The 19,346-nt window shown below is 46.2% G+C and overlaps 8 protein-coding genes across 8 annotated transcripts; 7 read left to right on the top strand and 1 right to left on the bottom strand.

Annotated features, from left to right (window-relative positions):
• Nucleotides 1–1,713: 1,713 nt before the first annotated feature.
• On the top strand, nt 1,714–3,006 carry V1508DRAFT_401842 (uncharacterized protein; the record flags this gene model as incomplete). The annotated part of the gene is made up of 2 exons (XM_066938442.1): nt 1,714–2,119; nt 2,297–3,006. 2 exons carry the CDS (start codon nt 1,714–1,716, stop codon nt 3,004–3,006), a joined length of 1,116 nt encoding a protein of 371 aa, XP_066798504.1.
• Nucleotides 3,007–3,608: 602 nt separating this feature from the next.
• V1508DRAFT_436765 (P-loop containing nucleoside triphosphate hydrolase protein) lies at nt 3,609–5,011 on the top strand. Its single transcript, XM_066942125.1, has one exon. The coding sequence runs from the start codon at nt 3,707–3,709 to the stop codon at nt 4,586–4,588; it is 882 nt and encodes a 293-aa protein (XP_066798503.1). The 5' UTR covers nt 3,609–3,706; the 3' UTR covers nt 4,589–5,011.
• A 262-nt stretch (nt 5,012–5,273) lies between these two features.
• V1508DRAFT_436764 (Metallo-dependent phosphatase-like protein) lies at nt 5,274–7,523 on the top strand. Its single transcript, XM_066942124.1, has 3 exons — nt 5,274–5,691; nt 5,745–6,773; nt 6,824–7,523. Exons 1-3 carry the CDS (start codon nt 5,526–5,528, stop codon nt 7,285–7,287), a joined length of 1,659 nt encoding a protein of 552 aa, XP_066798502.1. The 5' UTR covers nt 5,274–5,525; the 3' UTR covers nt 7,288–7,523.
• A 71-nt stretch (nt 7,524–7,594) lies between these two features.
• Nucleotides 7,595–8,739, top strand: V1508DRAFT_409114 (regulator of volume decrease after cellular swelling-domain-containing protein). Its single transcript, XM_066939110.1, has 2 exons — nt 7,595–7,880; nt 7,935–8,739. The coding sequence occupies exons 1-2, from the start codon at nt 7,630–7,632 to the stop codon at nt 8,581–8,583; spliced, it is 900 nt and encodes a 299-aa protein (XP_066798501.1). The 5' UTR covers nt 7,595–7,629; the 3' UTR covers nt 8,584–8,739.
• Nucleotides 8,740–8,820: 81 nt separating this feature from the next.
• On the top strand, nt 8,821–9,901 carry V1508DRAFT_409112 (uncharacterized protein). Its single transcript, XM_066939109.1, has 2 exons — nt 8,821–9,539; nt 9,606–9,901. Exons 1-2 carry the CDS (start codon nt 8,891–8,893, stop codon nt 9,710–9,712), a joined length of 756 nt encoding a protein of 251 aa, XP_066798500.1. The 5' UTR covers nt 8,821–8,890; the 3' UTR covers nt 9,713–9,901.
• A 149-nt stretch (nt 9,902–10,050) lies between these two features.
• Nucleotides 10,051–12,201, top strand: V1508DRAFT_409108 (IMP-specific 5-nucleotidase). The gene is made up of 10 exons (XM_066939108.1): nt 10,051–10,162; nt 10,227–10,240; nt 10,300–10,358; nt 10,408–10,540; nt 10,597–10,765; nt 10,814–10,901; nt 10,952–11,021; nt 11,069–11,419; nt 11,472–11,594; nt 11,645–12,201. Exons 1-10 carry the CDS (start codon nt 10,152–10,154, stop codon nt 11,884–11,886), a joined length of 1,260 nt encoding a protein of 419 aa, XP_066798499.1. The 5' UTR covers nt 10,051–10,151; the 3' UTR covers nt 11,887–12,201.
• On the bottom strand, nt 11,788–13,621 carry V1508DRAFT_409102 (mediator complex, subunit Med17). Its single transcript, XM_066939107.1, has 6 exons — nt 13,444–13,621; nt 12,792–13,393; nt 12,500–12,744; nt 12,345–12,446; nt 12,131–12,291; nt 11,788–12,075 (listed from the first exon to the last, which is right to left on the bottom strand). Exons 1-6 carry the CDS (start codon nt 13,527–13,529, stop codon nt 11,943–11,945), a joined length of 1,329 nt encoding a protein of 442 aa, XP_066798498.1. The 5' UTR covers nt 13,530–13,621; the 3' UTR covers nt 11,788–11,942.
• A 200-nt stretch (nt 13,622–13,821) lies between these two features.
• On the top strand, nt 13,822–15,545 carry V1508DRAFT_394749 (P-loop containing nucleoside triphosphate hydrolase protein; the record flags this gene model as incomplete). The annotated part of the gene is made up of 12 exons (XM_066938017.1): nt 13,822–13,842; nt 13,911–13,919; nt 13,994–14,069; nt 14,136–14,189; nt 14,238–14,307; nt 14,361–14,404; nt 14,458–14,522; nt 14,572–15,001; nt 15,055–15,107; nt 15,155–15,186; nt 15,233–15,468; nt 15,532–15,545. The coding sequence occupies 12 exons, from the start codon at nt 13,822–13,824 to the stop codon at nt 15,543–15,545; spliced, it is 1,104 nt and encodes a 367-aa protein (XP_066798497.1).
• Between the last annotated feature and the right edge of the window lie 3,801 nt (nt 15,546–19,346).

The raw sequence follows: 19,346 nt of genomic DNA, 5'->3' as shown, positions 1-19,346 counted from the left end.
GCTCGCGCCGGGTATGACCTCAGGGGATGAGCGGACATGTGGCACGGGATACGGCGACGTCAGTATCTTCCTTGTGCAGTGAGCAGATACAAATGCTAGGCATCATACGTCATAAGGCTTGGATTGAACGTTGATTTGTCGGGCCGATCAAAGTGGGTACACCCTCCCCAAGACACATCACGGCCAGGGAAAGTCCATAAGAGACAATCACTCATCACGGTAGTGCCGCCCTTAACTACTTCTAATATCAAAATGTCAGAATTGACTAGTTCGTGAACCTATCTATTCCAGCCAGCTTCATGGAGATCTGCCTTGTGGTTAAGAAGGGAACTAGTTGTCCACTGGTATGCCCACTGCCCCGCATTTCCAGAACGTCCGCTTGAGACCAATGTGCCCAGACTGGAAGATGATCGGCCGGTCTGCAGGCAATATTCATCTAAGCCATTGAGCCCGTTGACGTCAAATACATGTGCAGAAAAACCAATTGGAGCCACAACTCAGCTCGTCGACGCAAATACGAAGTGTGCGAGCCCTACGCACGGTTACCCGGCCTCAAATAAACAGATCGGCACAAGGATCCGGTGACGTCATCGGTTGAAAAGATCGACAGGGTACTACCACATTCGCGGTGATGATCCGACAAAGATGGTTTCTCATAGCACGTGGAGTGTTGACAGTGTCTGGACAAAACCTAAGAGGCAGGGATCAACCCTGACTCCTGGTAATTTGTGTGCGAAGGCCAAGAAATACTGATTGCAATTTCGAATGCAACCCCCGATCAACCGTGGAATTTGCTGATCCAGACGAAAAGAGGTCGAGTGATCAGCTGCGATTGCAGAAACATGGCAGATCGCGTGTGGCAGGGGTACCAGAACATATTCGATTCGGTGGTGATTTGATACACTGGTACCTTTCGCCCTGCAGATCCTCAAAGACTTCCCGCAACTTCCAACCGGAATATATGGAATGGAGATTGCATCAGTAGCACCTCTGGCTACACAGTACTATAATTGCCTTTACCAAACTGCGCAGAGTAGCGTAGTATATGGCAAACCGGATCAAGCAGCAGGTCGGCCGCTCTGGGGAATTACGAGCAGTTGAACGGTAGGTTTGGTGCCTGGCCCAGACATTAGTCGTCGAACGAACAGAAGACGTCGGAGAACTGTTAAGCGAGCAAGGCTACGTCAGTTTGGTAGTCCGTATCATCGTTCTGTTCAGACTCCAGATGTCCTAGTTCGGAGATAAATTTCTCAGTTCTCGCGTTCCACCCAGTCGCTAAATAACACATTATCACAAAACTTGACTCATGCCAGTACATCAAAAGATTTAGTTAGTACAAGCTTTACAGGATCCAACCGGCTCGAATAGTGGGCTGAATAAATTTACGTGTCAAATCATGAGAAGCAGCTGGTGCTTGTTGGCTGGTCGCGGTCTCTTTGCGCCTGACGTGTCCAGCCCATATTAGTCTGAGCAGAAGTATGACTCATTGGCACTGAAAAATTCTAGCGCCGAACTAATCTGTTACGCATGTTCGAGACAGATTATTCGTAAGTTATAGATGTTATGTGCGGTATGACTCCCCGCTTGGACACACAACAATGCTCACTCAATTCAGCGCATAACAAATCAGTGTGTGTTTTGCACACGCGTCGATCAGCACAATTCCGAAAATACACCACACGACAGAAGTGCAAATCAGCAAGAAATGGTAAAATGTTCTGTCGACTTAAGTCATTGATTGGACGATTGTCACTCCCATCGCTCTCTGGAGAGCAGAATAACTGCCCCGATTCGCGTCCATTATTCTACGGGAAAACTGCCGTATTTTCGCCGGCTCTCGCAAATCTATTTTACGAACGCCTTTGGACACAACACGGCGGTGACGTGCTACGAATATCAGGCTTCTTTGAAGACGGTGATATTGAAAGTTCGAGTACTCGATACGAAAACGGCAATGGAGATAACAGAAGCCGGCATTGGTTTAACGCTGTATGGGATCCAGTATGTCGTCACGTAGATTACGTCTTCGTGGATGCGGAAATCTGGGCAGACGCTTTTCTGATCGATGCGAGGTTTGTTTGTCGCGTGAATTTATTGATGCATCTGATTGCGACGGATTGTTAACGGAACTGATGGTAAGAATTGCACCGTTTGATCCGTCGTGGATTGCTTCCTGTATCAGCGCGAACCGAATTCTGCCCGGCACTCAACATGCATTCTGGCCCGTGAGAATAAGTTGGAATTTTCTGACACGTAACAAATTATTTTATCAAGTATGCTTACGTATGAGCCTTAGACTCTAGTTATGTTCCTTCCAAGCAGCATCTTCGTGCACGACGGACACCGCTGAGCGGAAGCGTCGCGCTGACAGCCACGGAGACCAGTGCGATCCAGTTTTGTTTGCATTCAGTTCGTGAAAACATGAAGCTTCTTGAATCACCAGAAAGAAATGCAAATACTTCTAAAGATATTCAGGCAGATGTGGATGGTAACGTGATTAGGGTCAGTCCTGATAAGCCAACTGACTTGGCGAGCAAAGACGGTAGTCCTAGTAAACGTCGTGGACGACGAAATTATAAGATTGAGAAGCGGTCTCCATTTACTCCAATTTCTGATTACTCTTCGCGGAGAAAAGTTCAGACGAAGCCCGCGTTTCGCAACGGAGCCAGAGTCACATCTGATGCACCTCGGTTGTCTGATTTTTCATCGAGGAAGTCGAGATGTTTGGTTAAGGAGATATCTGAATCAGAAGGGGAAGATGACTCAACACTGGTTGCGGACAGAAGCCAGATGTCCAAGGGAAAGGATGGCTTGGTAGACGGTGTTCATGAGACCGTTGATGACACTATTTACGTAGCCTCAACATCGCCTGCTGCTATACTAGCTGCGAATCTAGCTAGAACAAAGTCACAACAGCCTTTATATGACACTGAGTGTGAACCATTGGAAGTAGAAATATCTGGTGTAGGGGATAGGGTTGTCTATTTATCCAGATTTCGGTCTTGATTCGTCATCGCGCGTTCGCTCGCTCCGTTTGCTAGGTTGCTTTGTGTGCTACAAAGTCTAGTCCAACTCGTATTTAATTATTGCTAAGAATTTATCTACATTGAGCTACAGAGTATGGTATACTACCCGGAACTACTGCACACTCATTCGAAGACTCAGAGTTTCGCGCCACGAGATAGTTGTGTCGCTCTCGTGGAGGTCGTCGCCTTGATCCTCCAATGCAACACGCGCATTTATTATACTTTTGCTGTGTACACCTGTATGCCAATGTATAAGTGTTGTCGGTGCCGATCTATGCGGCGGGGTTAATGGTTTTCTTGAAAAATTGAAAATAGCTTTTTACGCGGATTCTGCGAGCGCCGGAAAATTCTTCTCGGCCATTTTGGTAGCCCCATCAATTATAACCTGTAATGTTTTTCGCGACACGTCACCCATTGTGTCTGACCAGAGAGAATGGCTATAAGGCCCAGAGCACGTAGGTGACAGTGCGATAGGTTGCCTACTCTATTCGAATCTTACTCTCCAAGCCCTTACCCAATGTAATCGGGTTAGGGTAATATTTATAAGCAGTTCGAAGTTTTCTAATCTCGTCTGAGGACAGTCAACTATTATTATTAATTTGCATCCACTGTCCGCTCACTACGATCAAATATACTCAAAGGAAATTTGCACTAGTATAACTGTCGTGTGGCATAGAAGTATGGCGACGACAAGTGGTCCACCTTCTTCCCTCTCACAAATCCGTCATATTGTGCTAGTGCTATCAGGTAAAGGTGGTGTCGGTAAGTCATCAATCACGACACAACTAGCGCTATCGTTAGTCCAACTGGGCCATTCCGTTGGTGTTCTCGACATTGACCTAACGGGACCGTCACTTCCGCGCATGTTTGGTCTCGAATCGAAGAAAATTCATCAGAGTTCCCAAGGTTGGGTGCCGGTGTACACAGATGCGTCGAAGCGATTGTGCGTGATGTCTATTGGATTTTTGCTGAAGGATCGCGGCGACAGCGTAGTGTGGAGGGGCCCGAAGAAAAGCGCCATGATTAGACAGTTTGTGCGAGACGTGGTGTGGGGTCAGCTAGATTACCTGTTGATTGATACGCCACCAGGAACTTCCGATGAGCATATATCCATCGCAGAGCAGCTAAGAGATGCAAATCCAGACGGCGCGGTGCTTGTTACTACTCCACAGGCTGTTGCGACTGCAGACGTAAGGAAGGAGCTGAGTTTTTGCAGGAAGGTTGGGTTGGATGTGCTCGGTGTTATCGAGAATATGAGCGGCTTCCTATGTCCGCATTGTGCAGAATGTTCACATATTTTCTCACATGGCGGTGGTGAGGAGTTGGCAAAGCAGTACGACGTGCCGTTTTTGGGAGCGGTGCCCATCGATCCTCAATTTGTCTTATTGATTGAGGAACAACATGCTGCGGCATCTGGCGAAGCAGTCACGGACGGGAAAGGAGAGTTGGCAAGCGCTAAAGGATTCAGCTTGATTGAGAAGTACAAAGAGTGCAAGCTTTGTCCGATATTTGCAAAGATTACAGAGCAAGTTGTCGCAGCGACAAAGGATAATATTAGATGATAGCTAATGATGGCAAAGTTGCAAGCATTTACCAGACTTGGAAGGAGTATGTGCGTCGGTTGGCCATCTGTACTATATTTAGATGGCAAAGTTGCAAGCATTTACCAGACTTGGAAGGAGTATGTGCGTCGGTTGGCCATCTGTACTATATTACAGATCAGAATATACTTTCCGCATAGCTAGTCACTACGAATGGCTCGGAGGTCGTACGCAATAAACGGCAGATAGTGGTCTTTGCAGTTGTGATACGTTTTGTGAAAGCCTGGTAGAATATAGCTAGTGTTTGAAAATATATTCAGTAGAAGTCATTGACTGTACCATCATACCCATAAACTCGTCTTGCACACGGACAGTAGGCCCAGCTGGTCGTAGACTCCATGATTGGGTATTGTGAGGATATCGCGATCCGCGCCTCTTAATTCCTATCCGAAGGCACATAGTTAGGCATTTTCTATTCTTGCGGCCGAACCCCGTCCAATCCTCCAAGTCATCCGTGCATCGGACACCAACTCTATATCCATTAACTTGCAACTGTTACAGTGACAGCTATACAAGGTTCAATACCTAGTACAAAATATGACGCTAGACCAATGTAACCTAATCGATAAGGTTGTGACTAAACTTAAACACTATGTCGGCTTACATTGTATTCCAATGTGTTGGCGAATGCGGCTTGCAAATACAACGGCTTTTCAACTGCATTCTCAGCATACGTCTACGACTGCGATTGTCATACGTGTATCTGTCGGTATAGTCGCGTGCTCACTGAATTGGCAGACAGTACTGGTGTACGAGTGCGTTTAGTGCCAAAAATTATCCTACTGCTCGACAACTAAGGGCATCTTACTGCAACTACTTTTCACCATTAACCGTCTTCTGCTGATAACAGGGTCTTCCCTGATCCCCAAGTCTTACCGGCATATACTCTTTCGACATAATGAGCTCGGAGCCTGCGATTACAGACATTGCCGCGGTTAATTCGCAGAAGCTGGAAAATGCGATTCGTGCGTTTCAGAGCAAGAAACCGGTCCCTGAGATCGACTTCACGCTCTACACAATGGAGGACGGCACAATGGCGTCCACGAAAGAGAGAATCGTGAAAGGTATTAGGCATCATCTTGAATGAACGGATGGGATTGCTGACCAAGATGTATAGATGTTGCTGCAACAGCGACATTTACACCATCGGACGACGAAGTCTTCGTATCTCAAAATCCGCTAAAGCCAAATCTGCAGTTCCTGAAACAGCATTTCAGCCGTGAGGGCCGACTTACCATAGACCAGGCTTTGCGTATTGTCCGAGCCGGAACAGAGATCCTTCAGCAGGAGCCTACCCTAATGGAAATTGATGCGCCGGTGATTGTTTGCGGTGATATCCACGGACAGTACTTCGACCTTATGAAGCTATTTGAGGTAGGCGGAAGTCCAGCGGAGACTCGGTATTTATTTTTAGGAGACTACGTCGATAGAGGCTATTTCTCGGCTGAAGTAGTCTTATATTTGTGGTCATTGAAGTTGTGGTATCCTAATTCATTCTGGCTGCTGCGAGGCAATCACGAATGCCGACATTTGACAGAATACTTCACATTCAAGCAGGAGTGCAAGCACAAGTATAACGAGGAATTTTATGAGACGTGTCTGGAATCATTTTGCGCGCTTCCGTTGGGAGCAGTCATGAATGACCAATTCCTATGCATTCACGGAGGATTATCTCCTGCCATGCAGACACTGGATGATATTCGAAGGATTGATCGGTTCCGGGAGCCTCCTACCCACGGAATTATGTGCGATATCCTTTGGGCTGATCCTCTGGAGGAGTTTGGAAGTGAGAGCTCGTCTGAGCACTTCAAATACAACAAGACACGCGGATGCTCATACTATTTTTCCTATCCGGCAGCGTGCGCATTTCTCGAGAAGAACAAATTGCTGTCTATTATCCGCGCGCATGAGGCGCAGGACGCAGGATACAGGATGTATCGCAAGACACGATCCACCGGTTTTCCGAGCGTGATGACTATTTTTTCTGCTCCAAATTACACAGACTCGTATCACAACAAGGCCGCGGTGTTGAAGTACGAGAACAATGTTATGAATATTAGACAGTTTAATTGCTCTCCACATCCATATTGGTTGCCGAACTTTATGGATGTATTTACATGGTCGTTACCGTTTGTGGGCTCCAAGAGTATGTCATGGTTTGGTCATGTCTAGGAGGATGTTACTAAGATCATCTAGTCACTGAAATGCTTATTGCGATTCTGAATATCTGTACGAAGGAAGAGCTCGACCAAGAGACCCCCTTACCTGCTCCGGAGGCGCCAGAGGGCACTGATACATCAGAGCTCGAGGCTCGCCGCAACGCACTCAGACAGAAAATCATTGCCATCGGACGGGTTTCGCGCATGTTCCAGGTCCTGCGCGAGGAATCCGAAAGTGTCAGCGAGCTCAAGAGTGTCCACGGTGGCCGGTTGCCAGCGGGAACTCTTATGCATGGCGGACAGGGTATTAAAGATGCCATCTCTTCGTTCGAGGAGGCAAGGAGGATTGACATGGAGAACGAGGGCCTGCCACCATCGCTTGAGGATGTTGCCAAGACTGAGGAACAGAATAGGAGGGAAGCCATGACTCGTGCTATGCATGAGGCTGATTCAGACGAAGACTTGCAGCGTATCGCAAGACGGATAAGCTGGGATAAATAGGGATTCGCGAGTGAGATGGTATATTGTAACTTGTTATCCTTACATTCCGCTGTTCAATTTTTGGAGAATCATTTCCTTGTGCTATAACGACTGGATATGTCATATTATTTGTTTGCTCTACAGATGGTATTTGCGGGCCCCAACGAGGGTTATGTTCACGAAATTGAAGTTGTGTTTGTTTGTATTTTCATAATTTTAAGTTATTGATTGAGAATTTGATGCGGACCAACCGAGAAAAGTCTTCATAGTTAGCAGATTCACCTAACCCTATGAGCTTTCCGCTCGTTGCCTTTCTGTTCGTGATTCAGCAAAGCTCGCCCAAACATTCAACGTCACCAAAAGATGCCTATAACAATTCTCGATTCGCCTCCTAAGCCAGACATATTTGTGATTCGGAGATCATCCACCGGAGATGGAATTGAAGGAGACGATCCAACAGAAACTCAGGACCAGATATCGACATCGACACCTGCGCTGAATTATCACTCGACTGGAAGGACTATAACAATGCGTCCCGTTTTGGCAGAAATTCCTGGCATAGGTAACATGCCAAGTGACAGTTCTCATTTTGCTGATGTATTTGTCGCGGCCTCGTATGTGCTATTGCTTCAAGAAAATTTGGCCAGTTTTAACCTATAGGTATACAGAAGGCTTATAATTTACGTGCCTTCGAGGAGTAAGGGAATTTCAATACCGTACAAACATGTAACTGTTCATGCCATTCAACGCGATCCAGTGCTAGGTGTGTATTTGCAGCTCGAAGATATTCCCTTCACACTTAAGTCCATGCCAGCGCAGAAAGGGAACGGAGACAAGACCGAGAATACACATACAAATGGTGCGTCAAACGACGAGGTTGACGAGGGCAATGGTGACGAATGTGCGGACGACGGCGAACTGGACGGCGTATTAGAGTTGTTTATACCCGCTCTCTCGTGCTTAGATCGTGCCGAGCAAGAGGCGGACATAAGAAACTTGTTCGACGCGCTTTCTGTTTGTTCCGCATTAAATCCGGATCCGGAGGAATCAGAACCTGAAGAAGAAGGTATCGAAGATGATGGAATGGTTCGCGCGCTGAGTACCGGTGATGATATCTTTGGAGACGGACATGAATGGATTACTGCTGAAAATGTGGATCGGTTAGCGGAAGTCGAGGTTGAGGGAGAGGACAGAGTTAGTTTTGCAGATTCTAGAAACGTAGCGGATGCAGCCAGATTTCTAGGTCCTGAAGACGAGGATGAGCGACGGGAGGAAAATGGGGACGAGGATAGGATAAAACTTAGGAGAATCGACTAGGATTGGCGGCAACGTACATGAGAACGGCTAGAATTTGTTTACGATATCAGAACATGAGAAAATTCATTAGCTGGGTCTGTTATCAATTGGGCTGAAGGCCTGTGGCATGCAGGTATTCGCCAAATTCACTTCGTAGTATTAGGCGGTTTTTTCGCGTGACAAATGCTACGCTGGTATAGTGAATACGTATTTGTGTGAACGCGTTCGACATTCCTGCGGCGCGTCGTAGTTGTCCAAGTCGGCGATTGTCTCCTGTACAGGCAAGTCATCGTCCCTAACTGAGATCGAGGACCATTTATCCACAATCATGCCGCGCTCACCGCGCCGTCAGTCGACTGAATTCCTTCCGCCCCTGCCTACGCCAGACCCGTCTCCGCCTAACCGCGACTCAACGGCCGGGTCCACTTCATCTACGACACTGTCCGGATCACAGACTCGACGCGCACGCCATATCCATTCATATTCCTTCTCTCCGTCTGCGTCTGCGTCAGCTTCACCTATGACGACTGCAATATCAATACATTCCCAATCTCCGTCACCAAAAACTCGATCACCACGGTCACCACGGTCCGAGTCGAGCGCGTCGTCATTATCATTGTCAGTAAATTCACAGACATCGAGGAGGCCGTCATCTACTGCTACGACTTCATCACCCGGCAGCTCGAGTACAGTATTAGCTTCATCGTCTATCCATCAGCATGCGTCAAGTCCGTCGCCGTTATCTAAGGACGAGAAGTTGCGTCGGAGAGCGAGTCAGCCTGTACTTGTCAGAGCACACAATCCAAACACGTCACCCTTGAAACAGTCTAGACCGGGAGGTTCTGTGAGAACCGGTATTTATGGAGGTATAGTTGGCACTGGCGGCGTCCATGATAGGAACGAGTTAGTGCCCGTGCAGTATCCTGCTACTGGGATGTTTACTGTGCATGCTGTGCTTGGGAGTATCGGATATTCATGTAAGTGGCAGCTAATCTAATGATGTTAGCTGGACGTGGGATTTGAGTTTCTAATTGGACATGTAGTGCCTCAATTTTACGAAACCGCTTTTGATGTCGTGGAAGTGTGCGACGCGTATTTTCACATGCCCGGACACCTATCTCCACAGGCCGTGCTGGGACGTGGAGATTAAGAGCACTAATACGCATATGTTTGAGTCTACAATGTCGTACGGTAAGACGAGTGTTTGTATATTAGTAGCATAATATTATGACAGGATATTGGTTGCATGGGTCACTGGGTGATTTTATCATTGGCGTATATTTTAGCATTGGTGTATGATTGTACGAACTTAATTATAACATCTTCTGGTTTCATAAAATGTTAGAATTCCCATCGTGGACCAAAGAGAAGTAAACAAACGTGTCGAAAGATTCGTAACGCTAGGCTCACAAGTGAGTGAACGGCTAAAGTTGTCATATACACTTACCCCATGTGCCCTAATCCACGATGATGCATTTACTAAATCAACTCTTTGATGAGAGAGGCTGTCTGAGTATAGCTTACGATTTCTAATTGCACACACTTTACAGTTGTATCCGTATCTTGTAGTGGTAGATCAGACACCAAAAATGACCACGAAGTGGGTATACACTGGTCAAAGTGATGCTCTTCAACCATGCTAACTACTTTCACCTTGAATGTAGGTATCGAGTAGAATGTAAGGAATGACGTTTTTATTACCTAGTGCTGCTCAATGCCTAATTCTGGCTTTGTTAGATGCGCTAAAGTCTCATCGACGAGATGGATTCATTGAATGGATTAAAGGATTGCTGGCGGTATGTGAAATTCTGGTCTTCAAGTAGAACGATCGCTAATTGAATTTAGGTTCCTTTTGTTTTGCACTCTGAGCCTGCAGCATACATCAAAGGCGTCGAATCATGGACAGAGGCGACCAATATTACCCGACAGCAATACTCCGCAATCATGTGTGATATCGAACAGCTGATCGAAGACCAGCGTGCGTAGGCTGTTTATTGCAAATGAAGATCAGGTTTTGCTTAAATATTTATATAGTCGACAATGAGAAGAAGGGAACACCGTATCTGGCAAAGATAAGGCATCTCGTACCGTCAATTGGTACATTTTTCACAAAGTTGCCTTTGGAAGAAGCGTTTTATGCACAGGATGCAAAACGTGCTATTTCATGCCGGCGATTAGTTAGTCCAAGCTTTAACGATGTCCGGTATGCCTTAGTCGCTTTGGCAATTATGTCCGCTTATGGATGAGATAGATTGATCTTGAATACTGCTCAGATTATGGCCTTAGCGTCGGGCAAGGAGCAGTTGAAGCTCGTCACATTGGATGGTGATGTTACTTTGGTATTCATGAAAAATTTAACACATACGTGGACATATTTTAATATTCTTAGTATGAGGACGGCAAGTCTCTCACACACGATAGTCCCGTCATTCCAGTTCTTCTAGAACTACTGAAGCGAGGTAAAGTTCAATGACAGCCCCACAGATCGTGATTAACGCAGCCCTAGATATTGTGATTGGTATTGTCACTGCAGCTGGGTATGCGGATACATCTGGCACCAGATACAAAGAGCGACTCGAGGGAATTCTGGTTGCAGTTCGCGATTCTACGGAGTTAACGCCTGCTCAGAAACGCAATCTACTTGTCATGGGCGGTGAATCAAATTTTCTATTCAGATTTTCCGTTGACTCGGCAACATTGGTGTATGTTGATCGCGAGGAATGGATATTGCCTGAGATGACAAAGTGGGAAGAGAACGATATACAGAGTTTGCTCGATCTCGCGGAGGAAGTCATGACTTCGTGCCAACATGTTATGAATTTGAATGGCGAAATTGTTCGCAAGGACAGAGCTGTTGGTACGTCATCCAGAACGGTTCGATGGTATTTATAGTTGCTTATAGTGGCTAGGAATTATTCCGTTGCCCGGGAAAAAAATGATCCGGGAAGACCTTGAGGAAGTCGTCCTGGGCACCCAGCGACGGCTAGAGTTCTCTGAATGTGGACGTAAGATCAACTTTTGCGCGTTCAATGGTAAGTCGAGTCTACGCGCAGACTTGCGAACTGTCTAATGTGTTCGGCAGGTGGAAGCGATGTGTGGGTCGATATTGGAGACAAGAGATTAGGTGTCAAAGCGCTACAGCGATATCTAGGCCAGATCTCAGGACGACAGACACTTCATGTCGGCGACCAGTTCGCCTCTATCGGCGCGAATGATTTCAAGGCACGGTTAGCGGCATGCACCGTCTGGGTTGCGGATCCAAGCGAGCTTAAGGACGCGTTGGAGGAACTGTGCGGATATATTGACAAGCACCAAAGCGGCTGAACCGCGAAGCCTGAAATGATTCAAAGACGCATATGGGACAGGTGAACCATATATGCCTAAATTACATTCTTTTTCAATGCGGACGTAAGGTCCATGATTAAAGTCGTTAAACTGTCCTTAATCGGCGATACTGCTAGACTCGAGACCAGAGGTTCTAGGATTTCAGATTTACCTCCGTCTGTAATATTGCTTTCAATAAAGTCAAAACCGAAATTTGCCATCAGCACAAGGTTGTAAAACTCACGTTCGGGTTCCAAGTGGCAACGGAATGGACCGTCGAGCTGTTAAATTTTTGCGGTGTAGTTTGGAAAGGAGGAGGTGGAGGGCGACGTTGATTGCCTCCGCAATAACTCTATCTGGACCGGTATTTAATTCCATACTGCTGTCTTGGTCCTCCAAATCGATCTAAACATATATTAGTATTACGTGCAATGACAAGTTTGAGACGATATTCTCACAGTCTCGATAGCAACTTGCAGAGCTGGTAAAGGTATCATGACCTTGTTTCCGAAGTCCAGCGTTATTCCTTGCGAGCCCAAAATCCTCGTCTCTCTGGCGATCTATGAACATCAGCGACAGCCTGCAATGAGAGGACTCTTTCTTCAGAATTCACCTCAAAAAAAAGCTCGTCTTCAAACAAAAGGTCCCTTGCTTGCTTGATCTCCTTTTTTACATCCCTGGTTTCGTAGTTGACTTTCGAGGCGTGTTGACCTGTCCTGACGTACTCACCATGTAATGGCCTCATGATTGCGACCGAGAGCACTTTTGTTCGCCTCTCGCCTTCTGTCTTGACCACGAGCTTTCCTTCCACATTTCGTCGCAATGTCGCAATTCCCTTCTCCTTATATGTCGAGCCAGCTGGCATGCGTTAGCTCAATCACTCAAGAAGTACAGTATTCGCCTACCATCAGCAAACCCATATCGTACACCCATTCCCCTATAATCCGGCATTCTCATCTTCGACAACACCTCCCCACTAACCGCAATTTTCTCCACCTGCTCCCAATAGTTCTTTTCCAGGGCAGCTTCCTCTGCCAACCTCTCCGCCGCCCTTGCCAATCGCTCAGAAGCAGCACTAACAGCCTGCGTCTTCCAGCCCAAACACACAGACATATCCTCGACGTACGGCGAGGATTTAATCCTATCTGCACCCAATGAACCGACAGGTACATGACTTTTGAGATGTGGAGACATGGAGGTGGTGCCAGCCGCTGGCCGAACTGAGGATATGAGTAGGGAGACGAAGTCTAGGGATATCGCCGCTTCGTTTTGCGCAGCGCAGATTAACCGGTTGAGGTCTGCTCGGGCATTATTGAAATCCTCTTCGAATTGGGCCAAATTAGTTGCACTTTTTTTCAACTTTGTGGGCGTATCGTCCTCCATGTTCTTGTCATGAGGAGAAGGTCCGGCTTCGATTTCTTTACGAAGACTGTCTTCTGTTACGTTGAGAAATGATCCTCGCTCGAGCGCTATCTGCGGAATAATCTGACTCAAATTCCGAAAAGACCTTACAAACAGACGTTAACTGATGTATCTGCTATGATCAGGAAGCCTTACCGCATTGCATGACTCGGATCTTCTTCTAACGGCGGCGGCTCTAATGATACAAATATATCGTCTCCCGATAGCGATGACGCACTCATTATGACCGAATCTTATAATCACGTCGTATGCCTGCTATCTTGTGATATATAGTGAAATGATGTAATAATGAAGTTGATGTAGGACAGTCGCTATAAGGTTACCCGGGCTGAGATGAAAAGACCACTGTTGAGCCGCACGATATTTGTCGAAGGTCTTCAATCTTGTGTTTGTATTCTGGAGAGACGTGCAAAAGATATTCGTGGCTATCCTGAGGATCTATTCACCTTTGAAGGCTCTTTTTGGTGATTTTGATAGTTAAGTATCATTAGGTTTTGTGACTAGCGAGACAAGATGTCGACAACGGTGGAGAAGGTACGATCGATACATTCTTCGAAGATTTGAGACTTGTAAAGAGTATTGCTAACGAGACGACGATCTAGATCAAAGAGGTAATACCCACTCATTGTCAACCGAATTTAAATTGTATCTTTGTGGACGGCATTGGTAATTGAATTATGTGTAGATCGAGCTGGAGATGTCCAGGACTCAAAAAAACAAGGCTACAAGTTTTCATTTGGGACAGTTAAAAGCTAAACTAGGTAAGTCTATTCTGATTGGGATATTGACTTTTTTTATTGGTTATCCAATCGGGCTAACAAGGACAGCGAAATTAAAACGAGAGTTATTGACACCTACAAGCAGCGGCGGTGGCGGCGGTGGTTAGTCTATTGACAATTAATGATGGAATCAGCGACTAATACATGCAGCTGGCTTTGATGTCGCGAGAACCGGTGTTGCGTCCGTCGGATTCATCGGATTTCCTAGTGTTGGGAAAAGGTGCGTTAGATGAAACGCGAGGAGTAGCGATGAGATTTGGCTGACTGCAGTAGTACGCTTATGAGCCGACTTACGGGAACGCATAGTGAAGCTGCAGGTGCGTGTTTTTAATCTATGGATATTGTGCTGGTCAGCAGCTGACGACATTAGCGTATGAGTTCACGACGTTGACGACTGTACCTGGTATCATTATGTATCGCGGCGCCAAGATTCAGGTAGGTCGTGAACGTTGCCATTATAGATTGTACCTAACGTCGAACACAGATTCTGGATCTCCCTGGTATTATCGAAGGTGCGAAAGACGGTAAAGGCCGTGGTCGCCAAGTCATTGCGGTCGCTCGCACGTGCAGCTTGATCTTTATAGTTCTCGACGTCCTGAAACCACTTACGGACAAAAAAGTCATCGAAGCAGAACTCGAAGGGTTCGGTATCCGGATCAACAAAACACCACCAAACATTCTGATCAAGAAGAAAGATAAAGGTGGATTAAACATCACAAACACGGTGCCTCTTACGCACATTGATCATGGTGAAATTAAGGCCGTGATGTCGGAATATAGGATTTCGTCAGCGGACGTGTCAATTCGGTGTGACGCTACGGTTGATGATTTGATTGATGTTCTTGAGGCACAGAATCGCAGGTACATCCCTGTTATTTACGCGTTGAATAAGATTGATTCGATCTCAATTCAGGGTGAGTTTATTCAAGTTCCAACACGAGATGTGAATATTGGCTAATAGAATTAGAATTGGACCTGCTTTATAGGATTCCGAATGCTGTTCCTATTTCGTCTGAGCACGTACGTATATGATCTAATTGCGCCGTTACCTTTGCTAACAGTTACAGGGCTGGAATGTCGACGAACTTCTAGAGATGATGTAAGTACGATCTACACATTCTACTAGCAGATACTAAACAAATAAGGTGGGAAAAACTCGATCTAGTGCGCGTATACACAAAACCCAAGGGCCAGCCACCAGATTACGAGCAGCCGATTGTGTTGAGAGATGGCCACTGTACGGTCGAGCATTTTTGCAAAGCCATTCACAAGAGCTTAGTAGACGAGTTTCGGACGGCGGTGGTGTATGGTTCGAGTGTGAAACATCAGCCGCAGTATGTTGGTCTCTCGCACGTGTTGAGGGATGAGGATGTTGTTACTAGTAAGTTATATCTATTGAGGTACTAGAGATTCGGTGTGATGGTGGGAGCTAACTGGGCTGCAGTATTGAAGAAGTAGATGGAGTGGTTTGTGCTGAATTACATGCGAGACTGGCGTACCAAAAGTTTTAGTTTGAAAATTTACGAAGTACATTCTAGAATTATGTTACTTGAAATCGAAGTCTATAATAAATACGCTGTAAAGCGTCAGTAGTCCGATAAAAATGCTGAATCAGATTTATAAGCTAGGTTACTTGTTACAGCTGCAATTGCGAGTAAGTATGCCCAATGAATATGACGAGTCCGAGTATTTTAGGTCCTCTGACTACGTTTGCAGAAGTTAACGAAGAGGCTCGGACGGGGACGCATGAATGCACATAAGAACACGCTGGTCCCTCGCCCAGTCCTCATAGTTGGTATTCTAAAATATATTGTTACAAGCCATCCCACTGGCGTAGCATATAGTACGAACACCCCTTGATCGTCACACCAACAGTGCGACGTCTTGACTGCATGTATTGTGTCCAGCCATACAGCTGGATCTGAGATGTTCTTTCCCGATGGCGTTACCAATGTTGTATTTGTTGAACTACTTGACAAATGCATGCTGCCTTGTAAAGACGCCTCTAATATGCGCTTGTGTTACAATTTTATGTTTGTAGTTGGATTTTCCAAATTTTTCCTTTTGCAATTTGAATGGTATGTCCCCCCATGGCGTCTTCCATTTCTGACATCAGTTTCAGACAGTCTGAGAATCGTTTCATGACGGTATATGAACGTAGTGGAAGTCGGATTTGAACATGGTACACGGTATAAGCCTTCGCACTAGGACACGTCGTTCACGAATTTATGGAGAAGTCCATGTCCGAATTTGTCAATATGGCAAGGGCTGATGAGTTCGCACTGTGGATTCTCGCTGAATTGATCCTCTATCTTTTTTCCAATCAGTAGTTGGACAAGACTGACATGTACGCTTCGTAAAATAAGACCTGTGATAAAGTGTCTCAACTGCCTTCGTTAAATAAGACCTTTCATAAAGTGTCACAAGTTCCGATTATAACTCTGCGCATCGCTTGAGGCTACTCCCACAAAGTCGATATTGCTCCATTTGATCCACAACTCATACCACACATGCAATTTACACTAAGAAATCAATCAAGTCAAAAAGAATTATTAACACATACATTAAAAGCCAAATTATCAACATACATTCTGGCCGCATCCCGTGCTACGGCCGCTGACATGCACAAATATTAAACCACCATTGCTGTCCGTGCCTCTGAACTTGGCACTCATACCATTCTTTACGCAGTTACCAGCAAATCCTGCCATATCTGCTGATTCGCCATTCTTCAAACTACTGGAGTCATACGTAGCCCATGACGTACATATGTTGCCAGCATCTAAAGTATGGCATATAGACCGTGGGCTATACCTCTGCCTCCGCTGAAAGGGTTGGTTATTTCTGCATTTATGAAAGTCCCCACAGTTGACTCTGCCACATTCTTAATCGAACCGCCGACAGCGTGCAGTGTACTACACCCAGCATATGCCCGACAATTTATATTGCAGTCCTTCCAACCTCTCTTATATATAGATGTGGAATTCGTAAAATGCCCACCGTAGTTGTGTTATACAAGCATTGATCAGATACTTATCAGATACCAAGGCGTTGTCCGCGCTACCAGCGCGCGCACCATATAATACCAGAGTCCTTCCGGGATAAGTTGAGAAGTTTCTAATTCGGACCTATATACTCGCATCTGTCGCTAGCAATGGCAAAACGCACTGCAAATAATAGAAGTGCAATAGTAATATCAATAATGAATACAGTTATGCATTTGGAGATCATCGTTATTTGAATTATTATTAGAAGGGGTCAATGTGAATACGACAGATTATAATTTTGCTGAAGCGAGGGATGGCTGTGCAACTACGAGGCAGGCAGGCGCTGAAACCCATCTGGTAGGGCAACCGGGTCTGATTCAGCCAGCAGTAATAATATTGCTGGGAGATTCCTGGACCTTCAATGCACTATGCCTCTTTTGGACACTACGCCTAAAAGGAAGGGGTGTAGCTTTAGTAACCGGGGGGGGGGGCGGGGGGGTAGATTTATCTTCGGCAAGATATAAATTGGTACCATTTTGTACTGCCACACTCTGTGAACGATAATAAGTAATACTGCGGTGCAGTCCCGACAATACCCTAGAAGCCATATGTATCATGTACGGGTCGACGGATAATAGCTGTTGCGATATAACTTGAGATCCGACGCGTCTACGCGTTACGCGTCTGATGCTGAGCCGTTGCTCAATACTCCAGCAGAGTACTGTGAGTGTGGATGCTGCGGCTGTGAATAGATCAAGGTCGGCTGGGTGTATCCATATCTCGAACCGAAACTGTTCTCAAATCCAGATAGAGGCACAGCTGTTGATGAATGTCCCTTAATAAAGAACGTTCGCAATCTAAATCCGAATATTTACTTCTCACGATTACTAGCAGATGCTTTGTACAAGGCTGCTTGCCAAGGTGGAGAATCAGCCAAGCAACTAAGCGACTCACACGAGTTGATACCTTGGTGTATTACACTAAACTAAATAATCTACACCAGAACTTTCTGACTAATCCACTACATAAAGGTCCAGTGTACGTGGATTTAGTGTATTCAGTGTATCTGTTCGCCATAAGACAAGGCTCTGAGAAGTTGGTAAGATTATGCCCATAGTAGGATTGATGGTTAGAAATGTTCGTAGATACCCTATCCCCACTTGTGCGGTAACCAATAAATCTTCTGCTAGCGCTGTCACGCGTCAATTAAACAGTAATTGTCATATCGATCTTACTGGCACCACCATTCCATATCCATCTTCTAACTTTACTTTCAGGCCGAAGATAATAACATTCGACCGACATTCTTCTCTGTGCTGTGCCTTGGTGCTTTCCGTCATTATGAGTACTGCGAGCTCCCCAGAACCAGTTCTAATCTCTGTCAACGATCTCTCAGATGACTCTGAACTCTTAAGAACTTTCGTCGCCCGATTCTTCTGTATCCTCATCAACTGCATCCACTGCATCCTCTGCTTCCTAATTTGCCTGTACTAACTTGAGTAAGGTATCATATGTACCTGAAGCCTCCGCGTCTCCGCACTTCGCGCTAGTGTACCGGGGCCCCGCTGAATCTAATTCAAATTAGAGAATCCGGAAAAAAGTCCGGGTACGGCTTACGACGGCAGACGCCTTTAGTAAGTTAACGCAAGCGCAAACGTGGCCTCACGAACGGAAAAAGCAATGCCTTATTGTGCCCATACACAGCATTTCCATCACGAGTTCTCATCCTCTAATCGGATTATATCCAATTAATCCGTAGTTCAAGGTTAATAACGCCTGGTTTTTTCCGGCGGTACCAGTACTAGGCAGCACTTCCTCCGAGATGCGCGGCTCGATCAGAAAACGGCCTTCCGATTACTCCGAACAACGGTCGGCTGTGGACTGCATTCGAACCCCGCAATTTCTTCTACGAAACGCAATCGCTCTGGAACATGTGCGGACTGCGAAGAGAGAATAACGGTGGACATTGGCGGCAGGCTAATTCGGGACGGGGGTGGCGTGGCGAAACCAATATTAAGCGCAAGCGCATCTCCGATCTGGTGAGAGGCAACCCTATCCCCGATGAGCTCGCGACGGGATCAGCGGGCTCCGCGGTCCTTGCAGCCGCCCAACAGGCCACGCCGGACGGCTTTCGTCAGACCCGAGACGATCTCGTGAGGACGCGGATTTACGATTTTGCGCTGTGGCTGAGGTTTCTCGGGTGTCCGCAGGCCACGGCCACTCTCACCCATCGCAATCTTCCTATCATGCGATATTGTGGGGTGCTCCAGGC

Source organism: Lipomyces doorenjongii (assembly GCF_038497915.1).
Source record: "Lipomyces doorenjongii strain NRRL Y-27504 unplaced genomic scaffold V1508scaffold_3, whole genome shotgun sequence".
NCBI classification, from domain to species: Eukaryota; Fungi; Ascomycota; class Lipomycetes; order Lipomycetales; family Lipomycetaceae; genus Lipomyces; species Lipomyces doorenjongii.
Note: the sequence above shows the minus strand (reverse complement) of the source record. Positions and strands in the feature narration are given on the sequence as shown.

Excerpts from the sequence above, each read along its gene's own strand:
- V1508DRAFT_436765 (XM_066942125.1), top strand. The coding sequence starts at position 3,707 with ATGGCGACGACAAGTGGTCCACCTTCTTCCCTCTCACAAATCCGTCAT.
- V1508DRAFT_436764 (XM_066942124.1), top strand. The coding sequence starts at position 5,526 with ATGAGCTCGGAGCCTGCGATTACAGACATTGCCGCGGTTAATTCGCAG. Across the intron at positions 5,692-5,744 it reads GAAAGAGAGAATCGTGAAAG|ATGTTGCTGCAACAGCGACA; the intron begins GTATTAGGCATC and ends CAAGATGTATAG. Across the intron at positions 6,774-6,823 it reads ACCGTTTGTGGGCTCCAAGA|TCACTGAAATGCTTATTGCG; the intron begins GTATGTCATGGT and ends AAGATCATCTAG.
- V1508DRAFT_409114 (XM_066939110.1), top strand. The coding sequence starts at position 7,630 with ATGCCTATAACAATTCTCGATTCGCCTCCTAAGCCAGACATATTTGTG. Across the intron at positions 7,881-7,934 it reads GATGTATTTGTCGCGGCCTC|AAGGCTTATAATTTACGTGC; the intron begins GTATGTGCTATT and ends ATAGGTATACAG.
- V1508DRAFT_409112 (XM_066939109.1), top strand. The coding sequence starts at position 8,891 with ATGCCGCGCTCACCGCGCCGTCAGTCGACTGAATTCCTTCCGCCCCTG. Across the intron at positions 9,540-9,605 it reads TGGGAGTATCGGATATTCAT|TGCCTCAATTTTACGAAACC; the intron begins GTAAGTGGCAGC and ends TTGGACATGTAG.
- V1508DRAFT_409108 (XM_066939108.1), top strand. Across the intron at positions 10,541-10,596 it reads ACAGCTGATCGAAGACCAGC|TCGACAATGAGAAGAAGGGA; the intron begins GTGCGTAGGCTG and ends ATATTTATATAG. Across the intron at positions 11,595-11,644 it reads CAACTTTTGCGCGTTCAATG|GTGGAAGCGATGTGTGGGTC; the intron begins GTAAGTCGAGTC and ends TGTGTTCGGCAG.
- V1508DRAFT_409102 (XM_066939107.1), bottom strand. The coding sequence starts at position 13,529 with ATGAGTGCGTCATCGCTATCGGGAGACGATATATTTGTATCATTAGAG. Across the intron at positions 13,394-13,443 it reads GATCCGAGTCATGCAATGCG|GTCTTTTCGGAATTTGAGTC; the intron begins GTAAGGCTTCCT and ends TCTGTTTGTAAG. Across the intron at positions 12,292-12,344 it reads TGCAAGTTGCTATCGAGACT|ATCGATTTGGAGGACCAAGA; the intron begins GTGAGAATATCG and ends ATATATGTTTAG.